The sequence below is a fragment of the Ahaetulla prasina genome, chromosome 4, assembly GCF_028640845.1.
Source record: "Ahaetulla prasina isolate Xishuangbanna chromosome 4, ASM2864084v1, whole genome shotgun sequence".
Taxonomy (NCBI): Eukaryota; Metazoa; Chordata; class Lepidosauria; order Squamata; family Colubridae; genus Ahaetulla; species Ahaetulla prasina.
In genome coordinates, this window is record NC_080542.1 from 15558139 (window position 1) to 15572226 (window position 14088).

A 14088-nucleotide genomic window follows, 5' to 3' on the forward strand; every position below is an offset into this window, starting at 1 on the left:
TTGCTTCTTTCTTTGATCAGTTTCCACCCATTGCTTCTTGTTCTACCGTCAGGTGCTTTGGAGAACAGCCCGACTCCCTCTTCTTTGTGGCAACCCCTGAGATATTGGAACACAGCTATCATGTCTCCCCTAGTCCTTCTTTTTATTAAACTAGACATACCCAGTTCCTGCAACCGTTCTTCATATGTTTTAGCCTCCAGTCCCCTAATCATCTTTGTTGCTCTTCTCTGCACTCTTTCTAAAGTCTCAACATCTTTTTTCCATCGTGGCGACCAAAACTGGATGCAATATTCCAAGTGTGGCCTTACCAAGGCATTATAAAGTGGCACTAACACTTCACGTGATCTTGATTCTATCCCTCTGTTTATGCAGCCCAGAACTGTGTCGGCTTTTTTAGCAGCTGCTGCACACTGCTGGCTCATATCTAAATGGTTATCCACTAGGACTCCAAGATCCCTCTCACAGGTACTACTATTGAGCAAGGTGCCAAATTTTGTTAGTGACCATTGCACATTTTGTTAGTGACCATTGCACATAATGTACAAAGACAATTCCTAGTGTCTGATTGCTTCAGAAACAATTCATAGTCACTCCCTATTTGAATGAAAGGCTGTTTTATATTTAATTTCCACTTCCTTTTTACACATTCTAGTGTGCACATGATTTGAGATGATTAGTAAAGACAAATTTATAATTCACATGAAATCTATATATTTGGTAGAAGACTGTTACACACAGAAAAATAATAATCAATAAATTAAGGAACAAATTCCATTGGTTAATAAAGCAAACTAATAACTCCTCCATATAGTTTCTCTATATCCACTATCATGTTTCCCAAAAAGAATACAGAGTCTTATTTTCTTTTGGGTCCCAAAATAGGCACTAGGGCTTATTTTCAGGGAGTATCTTATTTTTTCTTCATGTACAGAAGGCCCAGTTCTTCTGCTTGCTCATGGTGGGGCAAGAGGCTGGCTGTGCAGGCTCTTACATGGGGCTTATTTTGGGGGTAGGACTTATATTAAAAGGTAAACATTCCCCTCACATATATGTGCTAGTCGTTCCCAACTCTAGGGGGTGGTGCTTCTCTCCAGTTAAAAGCTAAAGAGCCAGTGCTGTCTGAAGACGTCTCTGTGGTCATGTGGCCAGCATGACTAAATGCCAAAGGCATACAGAACGCTGTTACCTTCCCATCAAAAGTGGTCCCTATTTTTTTACTTGCATTTTACGTGCTTTCGAACTTCTAGGGTGGCAAAAGCTGGGATAAGGAATGGGAATTCACCCTGTAACACTGCACTAGGGATTTGAACCGCTGAATTGCTAAACTTTCGATTGACAAGCTCAGCATCTTAGCCACTGAGCCACCCTGTCCCTTCAGGACTTATATTAGGCACTTACATAAAAACTATGCTAGGGCTTTTTTTCAGGATAGGTCTTATTTTCAGGGAAACAGGGTAGTTCAATACTGAAATATGATAGCAAAACTGTCACTATTAATTACACTTTATAAGGGCCTGTTTATATTTGCCTTTCAGAAAAAAAAAACCCAGAGCTATCCAAATCTCAAAGGACAGGGCATTCATTGCAACATGGAAAGTCAATCTGCTTCACATTGTTCTCTGGCTTAAATGTGTGAGTGAGGAACACCTCCAGCATTTCTATATAAAAGATATCAGGAAAATAAAGAGGTTTTTCTAAAACGTCCTTTTTATGAGCTGATGTTTATTGTTCAGTTCAGATCTAATCACAATGATAAAACACTTGGGAAGAAAGATGCACACCAATAATCCAGCACTGGAGGAGATCATGGAGAAGATCTCCACAGCCAATGTATATTTTCCCCTTGTGCTTAGATAGGTTGGAATAAAGCACAACCAAACACTGCAGAAGACCAACATGCTGAAGGTGATGAATTTGGCTTCATTGAAACTGTCAGGTAACTTCCTAGCTAGAAAAGCAGCAGAGAAGCTAAGCAGAGCAAGAAAACCCATAAAGCCCAAAACACAGCAGAACATGACTGAGTCTTCATTGCACTCCAGGATGATTTCTTCAGACATTGACTGCACATCAAAATCTGGATGTGGGGGGGACATTATCAGCCATGCAGCACAAATACACATTTGAATAAGGGAGCAAGCTAGAAGAATGAAACTGACTAGTCTTCCCCCTATCCATTTCCTCAATCTGGAACCAGGTTTAGTGGCCATGAATGCAAGAACCACAACAAAGGTTTTAGCCAATACACAAGAAATTGCTATAGAAAAGATGAGGCCAAAAGCAGATTGTCGAAGGAGACACACAATCTTATCAGGTCTTCCAATGAACAGAAACACACAAAGGAAAGAGAGGAGAAGGGAAACTAAGAGAGTGTAGGTGAGATTTCGGTTGTTGGCTTTGACGATGGGAGTGTCTTTATGTTTCATGAAGATTGTGATGACCAAGGTTGTCATTAAAGAAAAGCAAAGGGAAAGAACAGTCAGACTGATCCCCAAGGGTTCTTCAAAGGACAAAAAGGTGATCCGCTTTGGAATGCACATATTTTTATCAGGATTTGGATATTGATCTTCTGGACATGGAGAGCAGTTATCCATGTCTGTAAAACAACACAATAGAGGGGATATAGTGGATTATACACAGTGCTGCACCCAGTGGCTTAGTCCCATTACATTTAAATATATCCTACCCTTCTCCTTTGATATTTTCCATTCTGGACACAGAAGGCAACCATAGCAGCAAAATGACTCCCCTTCTTTCTTGGCCTTGCTGTATCCTGCCTCACAGGGATCATTACATAAAGATAAAGGTTGTACCTATTCACAAATGAAGAATAATATTTTAAGATACAGATAGCAAAAGTCGTACTGGTTGAATACCACTGGTCTGAACTCATACTCTCAAGGACCCTCAGGTTCAAACTGTTTCCAGATAATTGGGCAAGACTCCTCCCTAGGCACCTCTTCTGGCTTTGCAACAATGTTGGTGTCCCACTGCAATCAACTTTGTTTGACAGATGCTAAGCAATTTCCATCACATATCCCTTTACCCCCCCCCCAAAAAATGGGGTTGTGTTGCCTGACACAGGGCTGTGGGGCAACTGCCTGTGGATGCAATAAAGGCAGAGAAATACTAATGTTTTCCTGCCCTTACCACCACAAAGTAGGCTTTAATAGCAGCTCTAAACCATGCTTGGTCGACTTTGTCCTTTGCTGAGTGTAATAACATTCTAGATTTCTCTTCTCTCATTACATCTCTTTCAACCTATCCACAGGCTATGAAAGTTACAGGATCCCTAAGAGGGGATAGATTGCATGGGTGCAATCTCATCCAATTACTCAGCCGCCCTCTTATTCCAAGTGGCAACCAAAGTTGTGGATGGACTGTGGAGCAGATCAATAGGAACAATCTCTAGCTCCCTCTGAAACATATCCAGGTCCATCAGTCACTCGGGTAGACCAATCTAATGGGATCAGCTTCCCCACAGTAGATACCAACAATAGAGTGTTCCATGAAAATTAGGGTGTGACCTGGTCATTACAAGGGAGACAACCAAATTTTCCCCCAATTTCAGATTTATAGCCACAGCTCTGAAAGGCACACCAGATATGGTGTGTGACCACTGTCATGATCTGGGATAAGCACATGGCTGTCATGGTGGCCATGAAATCCCAAGTACAATATTTCATGTCAAATATTTGAAATGTAAATGTTCTTTTAGATGCCGCCCCCCTTCAGTAATTCATAAGCATAGAGACAATATTATGGTAGTTTAGATAGATAGATAGATAGATAGATAGATAGATAGATAGATAGATAGATAGATAGATAGATAGATAGATAGATAGATAGATAGATGGATAGATGGATAGATGGATAGATGGATAGATGGATAGATGGATAGATGGATAGATAGATAGATAGATAGATAGATAGATAGATAGATAGATAGATAGATAGATAGATAGATAGATAGATAGATAGATAGATAGATAGATAGATAGATAGATAGATAGATAGATGGATGGACGGATATATGGATGGATGCATGGATGCATGGATGGATGCATGGATGCATGGATGCATGGATGATAGATAGATAGATAGATAGATAGATAGATAGATAGATAGATAGATAGATGATAGATAGATAGATAGATAGATGTAGGCAGACAAATATAGATTCATATATCTAACCTGATTAAAGCCTACTGGCCATGTGATAAAATCCATGGAGATGTTGAAGAACTTGTCTGGAGGTGCTGTAGGATCTATTGCTCCAACTTTGACCCTAAGAAAGGACTGGTTGGGGAATGTGATCCAGTTGATAATATCAAATCCCCCAATGATTTCCCCATTTTTATCAAAGGAAATCCATTCTCCAACATTGTTATTGAATGAGATACTTCTCAGAAATGAATGAAGCTACAATGGAGGGAGGGAGGGAAGGAGGGAGGGAGGGAGGGAGGAAGGAAGGAAGGAAGGAAGGAAGGAAGGAAGGAAGGATTTCCCCCCCTTTAATTCTGGTTTGTACCCCAGCATCAAACAGATAATACAGCAATGTCACCAAAATAAAGGTAAAATACAATATTTCTTAAATAAAATTAAAAATTATAGAGAAATACATAATACAAAATTGTAAAGCCAAATCTATATGAATCTAGTTTCAATACTATAAGTATTTAACAGACGACTGTAGACAAATGCTAAAGTAATAATTGAATTTCAAAAGGGCAAAAATAAGGGCATTAAAGAGGAAACCCTTTTTAGGGGGGATATTGCACCTGTAATATCCATAAATCCTGGATTGTTCCACTCTTAACAATCATTGTCAACAAGTCACCATTTAAACACTAAGTTGAAGGATGACAGATAGTCAATGATATAATGATTGATTTATTCTTTGAAATGAACAGGCCTGGAAAAGAGTGGATTATAACAATCTATGTGTCTTTCTTGAGTAAGGATCACATTATTATTATTATCAGTCCTTTTTCTTCCATTCAAGGTTTGATTGAAAACAACCTAATCTAGAAACCTGTTGAAAAGGGGACATGAAGGTATTTTGAACAATCAAACAGACGTGTCTTACTGTTTATATTATTTTTAATCTGTGACTGAATCTTATGGTATGTTAGATTCCTAGGACATTGAGGGTATAGTATTAATGTTAATGTGAACTCTCCATGCAAAGTGTATAGAATAAAGAGCTGCTAAGCACTGTTTCAGAGACATCACCCTGCCAACAAAAGTGCATATAGTCAAGGCTATGATTTTCCCAGTTGCAATGTATGGCTGTGAAGGTTGGACCGTAAGAAAGGCTGAGTGCCAAAGAATTGAGGTCTTTGAACTCTGGTGCTGGAGAAGACTCCTGCAAGTCCCTTGGACTGCAAGGTGATCCAACTGGTCGGTCCTAGAGGAGATCAACCCTGACTGCTCTTTAGAAGGCCAGATCCTGAAAATGAAACTGAAATACTTTGGCCACCTAATGAGAAGGAAGGAGTCGCTGGAGAAGAGCCTAATGCTGGGAAAGATTGAGGGCAAAAGAAATAGGGGATGACAGAAAATGAGGTTGCTGGATGGAGTCACCAAAGCAGTTGGCATGAGCTTAAATGGACTCCAGAGGATGGTAGAGGACAGGAAGGCCTGGAGGAAGGTTGTCCATAGAGTCATGATGGGTCAGACACGACTTTGCAACTAATAACAACAAAAGCACTGTTTCAATACATCAGTTGTAGGTAGTGGACATTTGTAATTTTAATGTGAGCATGTAAATATTTGAATGGATTAATCCATTACTATATTTCAATTTGAGACCTAATGTTAATACCCTTGGAGAATATGGCTTATTAGATTTTATGGCAACTACAGACAAGGAAACATTTTGCCTTTATCTGCTTAAGATCTTACCTGCCACCACAACTGGTGATTCTGAACCTGTTGCTTTCTATCTTTTGCTATCGTTTCCCCCCTGGATTTGAATAAATAGAATGATTGCAAAGCATGTGCCACAGCATAGACTGCATTGTAAATATTATAGCTCTGACCACTCATGCGTGTTTCAAACACAGATGTAGGAAGGGTCCCAAGCCTCTCCTGTCCAGTACATTTCTTCTCAGATGTCTCAGTTTTTGAGTTCAAGAAGAAACAATCAAATGCCTGTTCCCAAAAATCTTTCTGAAAATGATCGTGCTGGTTATCGGCTGGATTTAGGTTCTGAAGAAATTCCTGAAAGTCTTGGATTTCTTTTGTGTGAACTGCAAAGGATAAAGCCCCATGTAGGAAATGGATGCCCCAAGATTTTTGAAAGGAATTGGAAGTATAATCTGTCTGAGCTGTTGTAACCAAGATTTTTGCCTTCTTCGGTATATCCTCCACTTCTGACAATTGGAGGTATGTTCTCAGAAGTGATAGAGATTCGATTTCACCATATAAGACTACAACATTGGCTGTGCTGTTCATGAGAACTTGATATACATGGAGTCCTTCACCTACTTGATCATTAAAATCAATGTAAAAATCTACCTTAGGGAACTTTTGTATGAAATCAAAGCAGATGCCACGCTGTGAAAATGTGGGGAGCACCTCCTGGACAAATTCCTCCCCCTTGTCATCATTCACAACAAGAACTCCAATCCAGACCCAACTAAAATACAGCAATAATTGCAAGAGGCCCTTACGTTGGTGAGACTCATCTGGAAACATTTGTTGGAAGAAAACTGCTTGAGTCTCTTTATCCATGACTGGAGCAGAGCCATAGGTCAACTAAAGGAAGCAAAACCAAAAGCAATTGTAAAGGTCTAGAGTAGTGGCCAAAATTCTGGAAACCTTCTGGGAAAAGTGTATGTTTGAAGTTTGATGGCTAATAACATCCTCCCTTTTTTGGGGGGGGGGTTTCAAGATAATCCTATTCCACTGCTGGAATGGCCTGGGAATAGCCCAGATCTTAACCCAATTGAAAATCTATGGAGCCAACTAAAGAAACTTGTTAGTCAGAAGTGACCCAGCAATAAAACCCAGTTAATAGAAGCAATCATTCAATCTTGGTTTCACATTATAACAGCTGCAGAACTAAAAGACTTGGTTCACTCCATGGGAAGACACTGTAAGGCTGTAATTCATGCTAAAGCAGGGGTGAAATCTAAAATTTTTTGCTACCTATTCTGTGGGTGTGGCTTGGTGGGTGGGTGTGTCCTGTGACTGAGTGGGCATGGCCAACTCAATGTCACTCACAGCCATGCCCACTCAGTCACAACCCCCCCAAGCCACGCCCACAGAACCCAGTAGGGAAAAAAATTAATTTCTATTCTGCCTTTTCCCTTTCCCTCGCCACCTGTTTTCCCTTCACCTAGGCCCTGGAGCCACCACCTGCCTCAATGGGGTCAGGGAATGTAGCATTCCCCAACTCCGGCCTTTATCTGGAGCTGCCGCCCACTCACCGCCCAGTCGCCGCCTGCTTGCCCTTCGCCTTTGGTCAGGGGCCGTGGCCCAGGGACGCCCCATTCCTTGAGGCCCCGGAGTCGCCCCCTGCTCGCCGCTTCCTCAACCGGGTCGGGGAATGCACCATTCCCCGACACCAGCCTTGTCCTGGAGCTGCCGCCCGCTCTTCCTTCGCCACGCGGCATATACTTACTTTCTTCCAGCGGCTGGCTGCCAGGATAGGCAAGCGTCCAAAAGTTACCAGAGTTGCTCTCCTTGAATATGCCGCCTTGTTCTATGCGCTGGCTGCACAAGCGCACACCCAACTTGCTGCTGATAAATAAATGAAATAAACAGTGTGCGCTTGCACAGCCGGTGCATGGAACAAGCAGCAATGGCGGCGGCATATTCAAGTAGAGGGACTCCAGTAACTTTTGGACGCTTGCCTTTCCTGGCAGCCAGCCAGCCGCTGGAAGAAAGTAAGTATACGCTGCATGGCGAAGGAACAGTGGGTGGCGGCTCCGGGACAAGGCTGATGTCGGGGAATGGTGCATTCCCTGACCTGGTTGAGACAGGCGGCGTGCAGGGGGTGGCTCCGGGGTCTCAGGGGAATGAGGTATCCCTGGGCCCTGACCAAAGGCGAAGGGCGAACAAGCAGCGAGTGGGCAGCAAGTGGGTGACGGAAGAGCGGGCGGGTGCTCCAGGGAAAGGCCGGAGTCAGGGAATGGTGTATTCCCTGACCCGGTTGGGGCAGGCAGCAGCTCCGGGGCCTCTGCGAATGGGCCCCCGCCTCTGACCAAAGGGCGAGCAGGTGGCGCGCTGCCTTCCCGGTGTCCCGGTGTCCAGCTTGCGAAGGCTGGATTGCCGGCCATGGACTGGTTCGGGGGCATGGCCAGCCAGCGATTGCTACCAGATCGGCAAACCAGAACCAATCTCTGCTACCTATTTGCCCGATCCGGTCCAATCCGGTAGCATTTCACCCCTGTGCTAAAGGTTACCCAACTAAGTATTAACTGACATTTTTTCCTATGGTGATAATTTTTGTATATCTCATTTTTTTTCTACGTGTTATACTGTAACTGCTGTTCTAATAGCAAATCGTTCATAAAAGTTATTGCATTACATTCTTGATTAAATTATCTTTCCATTGATATATCATTTTATGGTGCTACTCCAAAAAAGTGGTGTTATTAGCTAGTTTTAGAAAAAAAATTCCCAAAAAAGTTTCCACAATTTTGGCCACTACTGTATATGAGCCTCTGAAAATGCATTGAATATTTTGGTGTTTTTGAGCTTGTGTACTGAAACATTGTCCACATAGTTGTATTCATTTCCAAATATTCATTTCTACCCTGGTTTTAGTCTTAGTAGTCAAAAGGTATTCTGGGATTTGTACATATGACTGTAAGAATTACTACTGTGTTGTTTTTTAAGGAATAAAAAATGACTATTCTAGAAAAGGAAAGAATAGGCTCAAACCTTAATTCAGTTCTGGAACTGGGGAATATTTCGCTCCAATAAAGGAGAATGTTTGTTGCTCAGGGTTGAAATTGAGGGTTCCTTGGTGCTCTCCGAGCTTGGTTGTTTTCTTGCAGATGTTTCATTACCCAAACTAGACTAGCACTGATGATGTTACCTAGCTTGGGTAATGAAATGTCTGCAGCAAAGCAATCATGCTCAGAGAGCATCCAAGAACCTCAATATTTACCTTTCTCAAACATACCCACTGTTTTTTTGTGGCGTGTCATTACTATGATAATCCATTCAAGGAGAAATGAATAACAAATAATGCCCTTTAATATTTTCTACTCATTTTGGATGCACTATTGTCCTATCCATAGAAGGCCAAACACCACCTAAATTTCACTAGTTCCTTTTTTTCCCTCCCCCCTCCCCCCAAAAAACCTTTGTACTTTTCTTCCTCTTTCAGTCATGAATGCATATTCATCCTTTTTTTAAAAAAACCTTAACTGTTACCTTTCTTTGGCATTTGAAATTAAATTATTTTCCTGGGGGAAGAATTTTGGTCATGGGATAGATCTAGAGGTATGGCAGAAATTATGGATGCATAATTATAAAATGACAATGTCTACAGCATACAAGGAGAATTTGTATAAGATGTTTTACAGGTGGCATTTACCCCCGACAAGAATTGCCAGAATGCTCAAGGATAAATCCAAAAAATGTTGGAAGTGCCATCAGATACGTGGATCATATTACCATATGTAGTGAACATGCGTTGAAGCTAAAAGATATTGGACTAAAATACACACATGGTTGGAGAAAATGATCAAAAAACATATAGACTTCAAGCCAGAAGTTTTTCTGTTGGGGATTATACCTGAAATATATACAGTAGTAGAGAACTAAAATATTTGTGGTGAATGTTATAACAGCAGCTAGGATTGTGTTTGCTAAAAATTGGAAAAATGAGAAATTACCTTTGCAAGATGAAATTATTAGGAAGATAATGGAATGTGCAGAAATGAGTAAATTGACATTTGAAATTAGAGAATTTAGAGAACAAGAAGATAAGCAATATTATAAAATATGGGATTTATTTTATCAATGGTTAGAAGGAAAGATATGCTAGAAAAGAGTTAAATAAGGTTGTTGTAAAGAGAAGTAATTGAATTAAATTAATCTAGGAGAATGGAATGAACAATGTTATTAGATAAAACACTAATTTGGAGAAATTAACATGAAATGAGAGCATGAAATGTTATAGCCATTGTTTAATTAAAAAATGATTGAGTAAGAGATTTGGATAATGTAAGATAGGATGAATGAAAGAGATGCTTATCTTGAAATTGTACAAGAGATGTGTAAATACCCCACCAACACACTGTAACTAGATTGAAGAGGCTTTTAGGTTTATTTGTTGTAAAAAATAAAAAAAATTACCAAAAAAAAAGAAATTAAATTATTTTTCACGTTAGAAAATGTAACTTTTCGTACTTTTGCTATTAACCCAGGCATCTGACTTCTCTAACGCCTTGTCTTCATAGGTGGCCATTAACTTTCATTGAATTATAACAAATAGATGCTTGTGTACCATCTGAATTCAATTCTTCAACATGAAGTACCAGACATCTTTTAAGCTTCTGTTCTCAGTATCTATCAAAAGGCTGAATATAGTCTGAACTGTTATTTATCATAAAAGCAAAGCATTCTAGGCTTCTTCAGGTAGCGCCATACATACTCAACATATCTTACCTGAGGAACTTTATAGATGCACAGAACAGTTGCCACATAGAGACAGATGTCAGGCCCTCCAATGACTGCAGCTAAAGAGTTTGGAACCCCACACTTGTAGTTAGGGATGAATCTGCCCTGGGTGAAGAGAAGCACCATTGAGGCAAGGTAAGTCCGACTTGGACTGAAATTGCTATTGTAAAGGTGGAAGCCCAGAGTGACATTGGGTAGGATCTGGGTATTTTCATTGATTTCCTTGAGAGCAAATGCTAAGGCAAGGATGTGCTGATAATTCTGAAAGGATACTCTGTAACAAATGTTACATAATATATTAAGAAAAGACTGATTTGGAATATGGGATCTGCAATCTTTCAGTAAAGCATTCTAGAATATAATAGAATTTTTTTATTGGCCAAGTGTGATTGGACACACAAGGAATTTGTCTTGGTGCATATGCTCTCAGTGTACATAAAAGAAAAGTTATGTTCATCAAGAATTCTAAGGTACAACACTTAATGATAGTTATAGGTACAAATAAGCAATCAGAAAACAATCAATATCAATATAAATCATAAGCATACAAGAAACAAAGTTACAGGCGGAAGGAGATGGGTGATGGGAACAATGTTTTGTTGAAGGTACTTTAATGCAATATATTTACTCTTCTGCTAGGATTAAAGAAAATACTTAGAAAAAAATGTAGCATATATATACTGCTCCAGTATATATATATATACTGCTCCAGTATATATATATATACAGAAACCTACTTCTTCCTGTGCACGTTGATCTTCTTCATCTACCAATTGGCAGGCTTAAATCCTCTCTCGCACTCGCTCAACAGCTGTCTAACAACTTTGACATCAACACACTGTGGAAAGCAGAATGGGCTGTTGAATGCCCAGATACAGGCAAGCAATTACATAGATGACCCTACATAAAAGGTGCCAGGTTTTGACCTTCCTCACCAGCACTGGTCAACTCTGAACAGGATTCATACCCAACATGATGTCTTCCAGGACTCATTAGGGTCTTGTCTCTACCCCTCAGTGTAACTGTGGTCTCCTTGACAAAATATCCATCACATTGTGTCCGAATGTCCAACAAGAGCTTACATGAGCCCAATGTCTGATTTTTTTCAACATAGACCACCCTGTCCTTGAATGGCTGGGTGGACTGGATATTAACATTTAATCTACTATAAGTCCATGTATTTGCCATATGCTAAATAAATATACTGCTCCAAAACCTCTGTTATTTTTTTTTTAACAAAGCAAAACAAGGCAAACACTGATTAGAGGTTGGAAGCATTATTTTGTAATGCATGGGAAAAGACTAGTAGCAAACAACAGATGCTGTACCTAGGAATTCAACCACCTAGGAATCAAAATCACATAACGTATTAGTACCAGTTTATAAAACCTTAGTAAGACCACACCTGAAATACTGCAATCAGAGTTTTGATCATCACATTGCAAAAAAGACGTTGATGCTTTGGAAAAAGTGCAGAGATGAACAACTAAGATGATTAAAGATCTGGAGACCAAAACATATAAGGAAAAGTTGCAGGAACTGGGTATGGCTAGTCTAGAGAAAAGAAGGACTAGGGGTGACATGATAGCAGTATTCCAGTATTTGAGGGGCTGCCACAAAGAAGAGGGAGTCAACTTTTTTTCCAAAGCAGCAGAAGGCAAGACAACGTGGAAACTAATCAAGGAGAGAAGCAACCTGGAACTAAGGAGAAACTTCCTAACAGTGAGAACAATTAACCAATTAACCAGTAGATTCTCATTATAGTCAAATGAAAGTAGCTGTATTTTGTTACTAGTAAAATCAATTGGAAAATGGTAATAACTTCTCATATAGGTCCAGATTCTCATATACCAGATTTTATTGATAATTACAATTTCATAAATTATTTTGGATTCTCATTCTATTTGTTGTTGTTAGTTGAAAGTCACGTCCGACCCATCGCGACCCCACGGACAACTTTCTCATTCTATACTTAGAAATAATTCGATATGACTATAAGAATAGAATAACAGAGTTGGAAGGGACCTTGGAGGTCTTCTAGTCCAACCCCCTGCTTAGTCAGGAAACCCTACACCACTTCAGACAAATGTCATATTATAATATTAAGGGAATTTTAGCTTTTTTTTAAAAAAAATTGATCGAGTTTATATGCTGCCATCTCACTGAATAAGTGACTGTGATTGTAAAAGTAAAAAAAAAAGTAAAAAAAAAAGTAAAGCATTTTTATTTACCTCAGACGGAAACTGAACATTGAAGAGCATGAACATATACCAAGATATTTTTTTATAAAAGGAATGTTTTAGGCATTCCTTTTTTAAAAAAATACGAATTTTTAAAAACATATTTTGAGACTCACATGAGTAAACAGCAAGATACAGAGTTTGGTTATCAATTAAAAATGTACTTACATAAGTCCATCTTGAAGTTCCTGAGAAGGATGATGGATGAAAGAAATGGAATCGGAAAATGTTGAGAACACAGAAATAATACCAGCAATGTTAATCTCTCCAAGGTGTTGATATGTATGATGAATAGGAAGAGGCTCATCAAAGTCACATTGAAGGCTATGATCCTTGCACACCACCTGAGGCACTATTATTAACAGTAACTCCATGAATAGTAACATCTTCCATGAGTGTCTTCTTTCTGTGTAAAAATGCCTTTGTCTGCAATGAGATCTTTGAAGTGGATTAGACTGACTTCTCTTCCTGAGATGTTTTTCAGACAAAATTAGAGAGTGCAACATACTATCAAATCGACTCACAGAGCTTTGGGCCTCCCAACCATGGGTTGGAATAGGATGGTGACAATAAATACCATTATTCAGTGTCAGTTGCTCCTATTTTCATGGAGTCCCATAGGATTTGGAAGACACAAAACTGGCTAATTTCTTGATGATAGTGAGACAGTCACTATATGTGAACAACTTCAAAACATGTGAGGACTTGCAGAAGCAGGAATGTATGAGCCACAAGACAAAAAATAAAATCATTAGATCCATAAAGTGAAATAGAGATGTAAATATATGTACGTATAAAGGAATTATTGTAATTCTATTCTATTCTATTCTATTCGATTCGATTCGATTCGATTCGATTCGATTCGATTCGATTCGATTCTAGGCTAGGCTAGGCTAGGCTAGGCTAGGCTAGGCTAGGCTAGGCTAGGCTAGGCTAGGCTAGGCTATTCCATTCCATTCCATTCTATTCCACTATTCTAAAAATATTAAGTCTGTCTGTTTCTCATTATGTTATTGTAAATATTCTATTCTATTCTATTCTATTCTATTCTATTCTATTCTATTCTATTCTATTCTATTCTATTCTTCTAAAAATACAGTATTAAGGCTGCCTGTTTTATACAGTATTAAGGCTGCCTGACATTTTAAGTATTCTATTCTATTATATTAAGTATTCTATTCTATTCTATTCTATTCTATTCTATTCT

The 14088-nt window shown here is 39.4% G+C and overlaps 1 protein-coding gene across 1 annotated transcript; it reads right to left on the reverse strand.

Moving 5' to 3' along the window:
• Positions 1 to 1694: 1694 nt before the first annotated feature.
• On the reverse strand, positions 1695 to 13267 carry LOC131197996 (extracellular calcium-sensing receptor-like). Its single transcript, XM_058182504.1, has 5 exons — positions 13050 to 13267; positions 10630 to 10915; positions 5905 to 6759; positions 2684 to 2810; positions 1695 to 2593 (listed from the first exon to the last, which is right to left on the reverse strand). The coding sequence occupies exons 1-5, from the start codon at positions 13265 to 13267 to the stop codon at positions 1695 to 1697; spliced, it is 2385 nt and encodes a 794-aa protein (XP_058038487.1).
• Between the last annotated feature and the right edge of the window lie 821 nt (positions 13268 to 14088).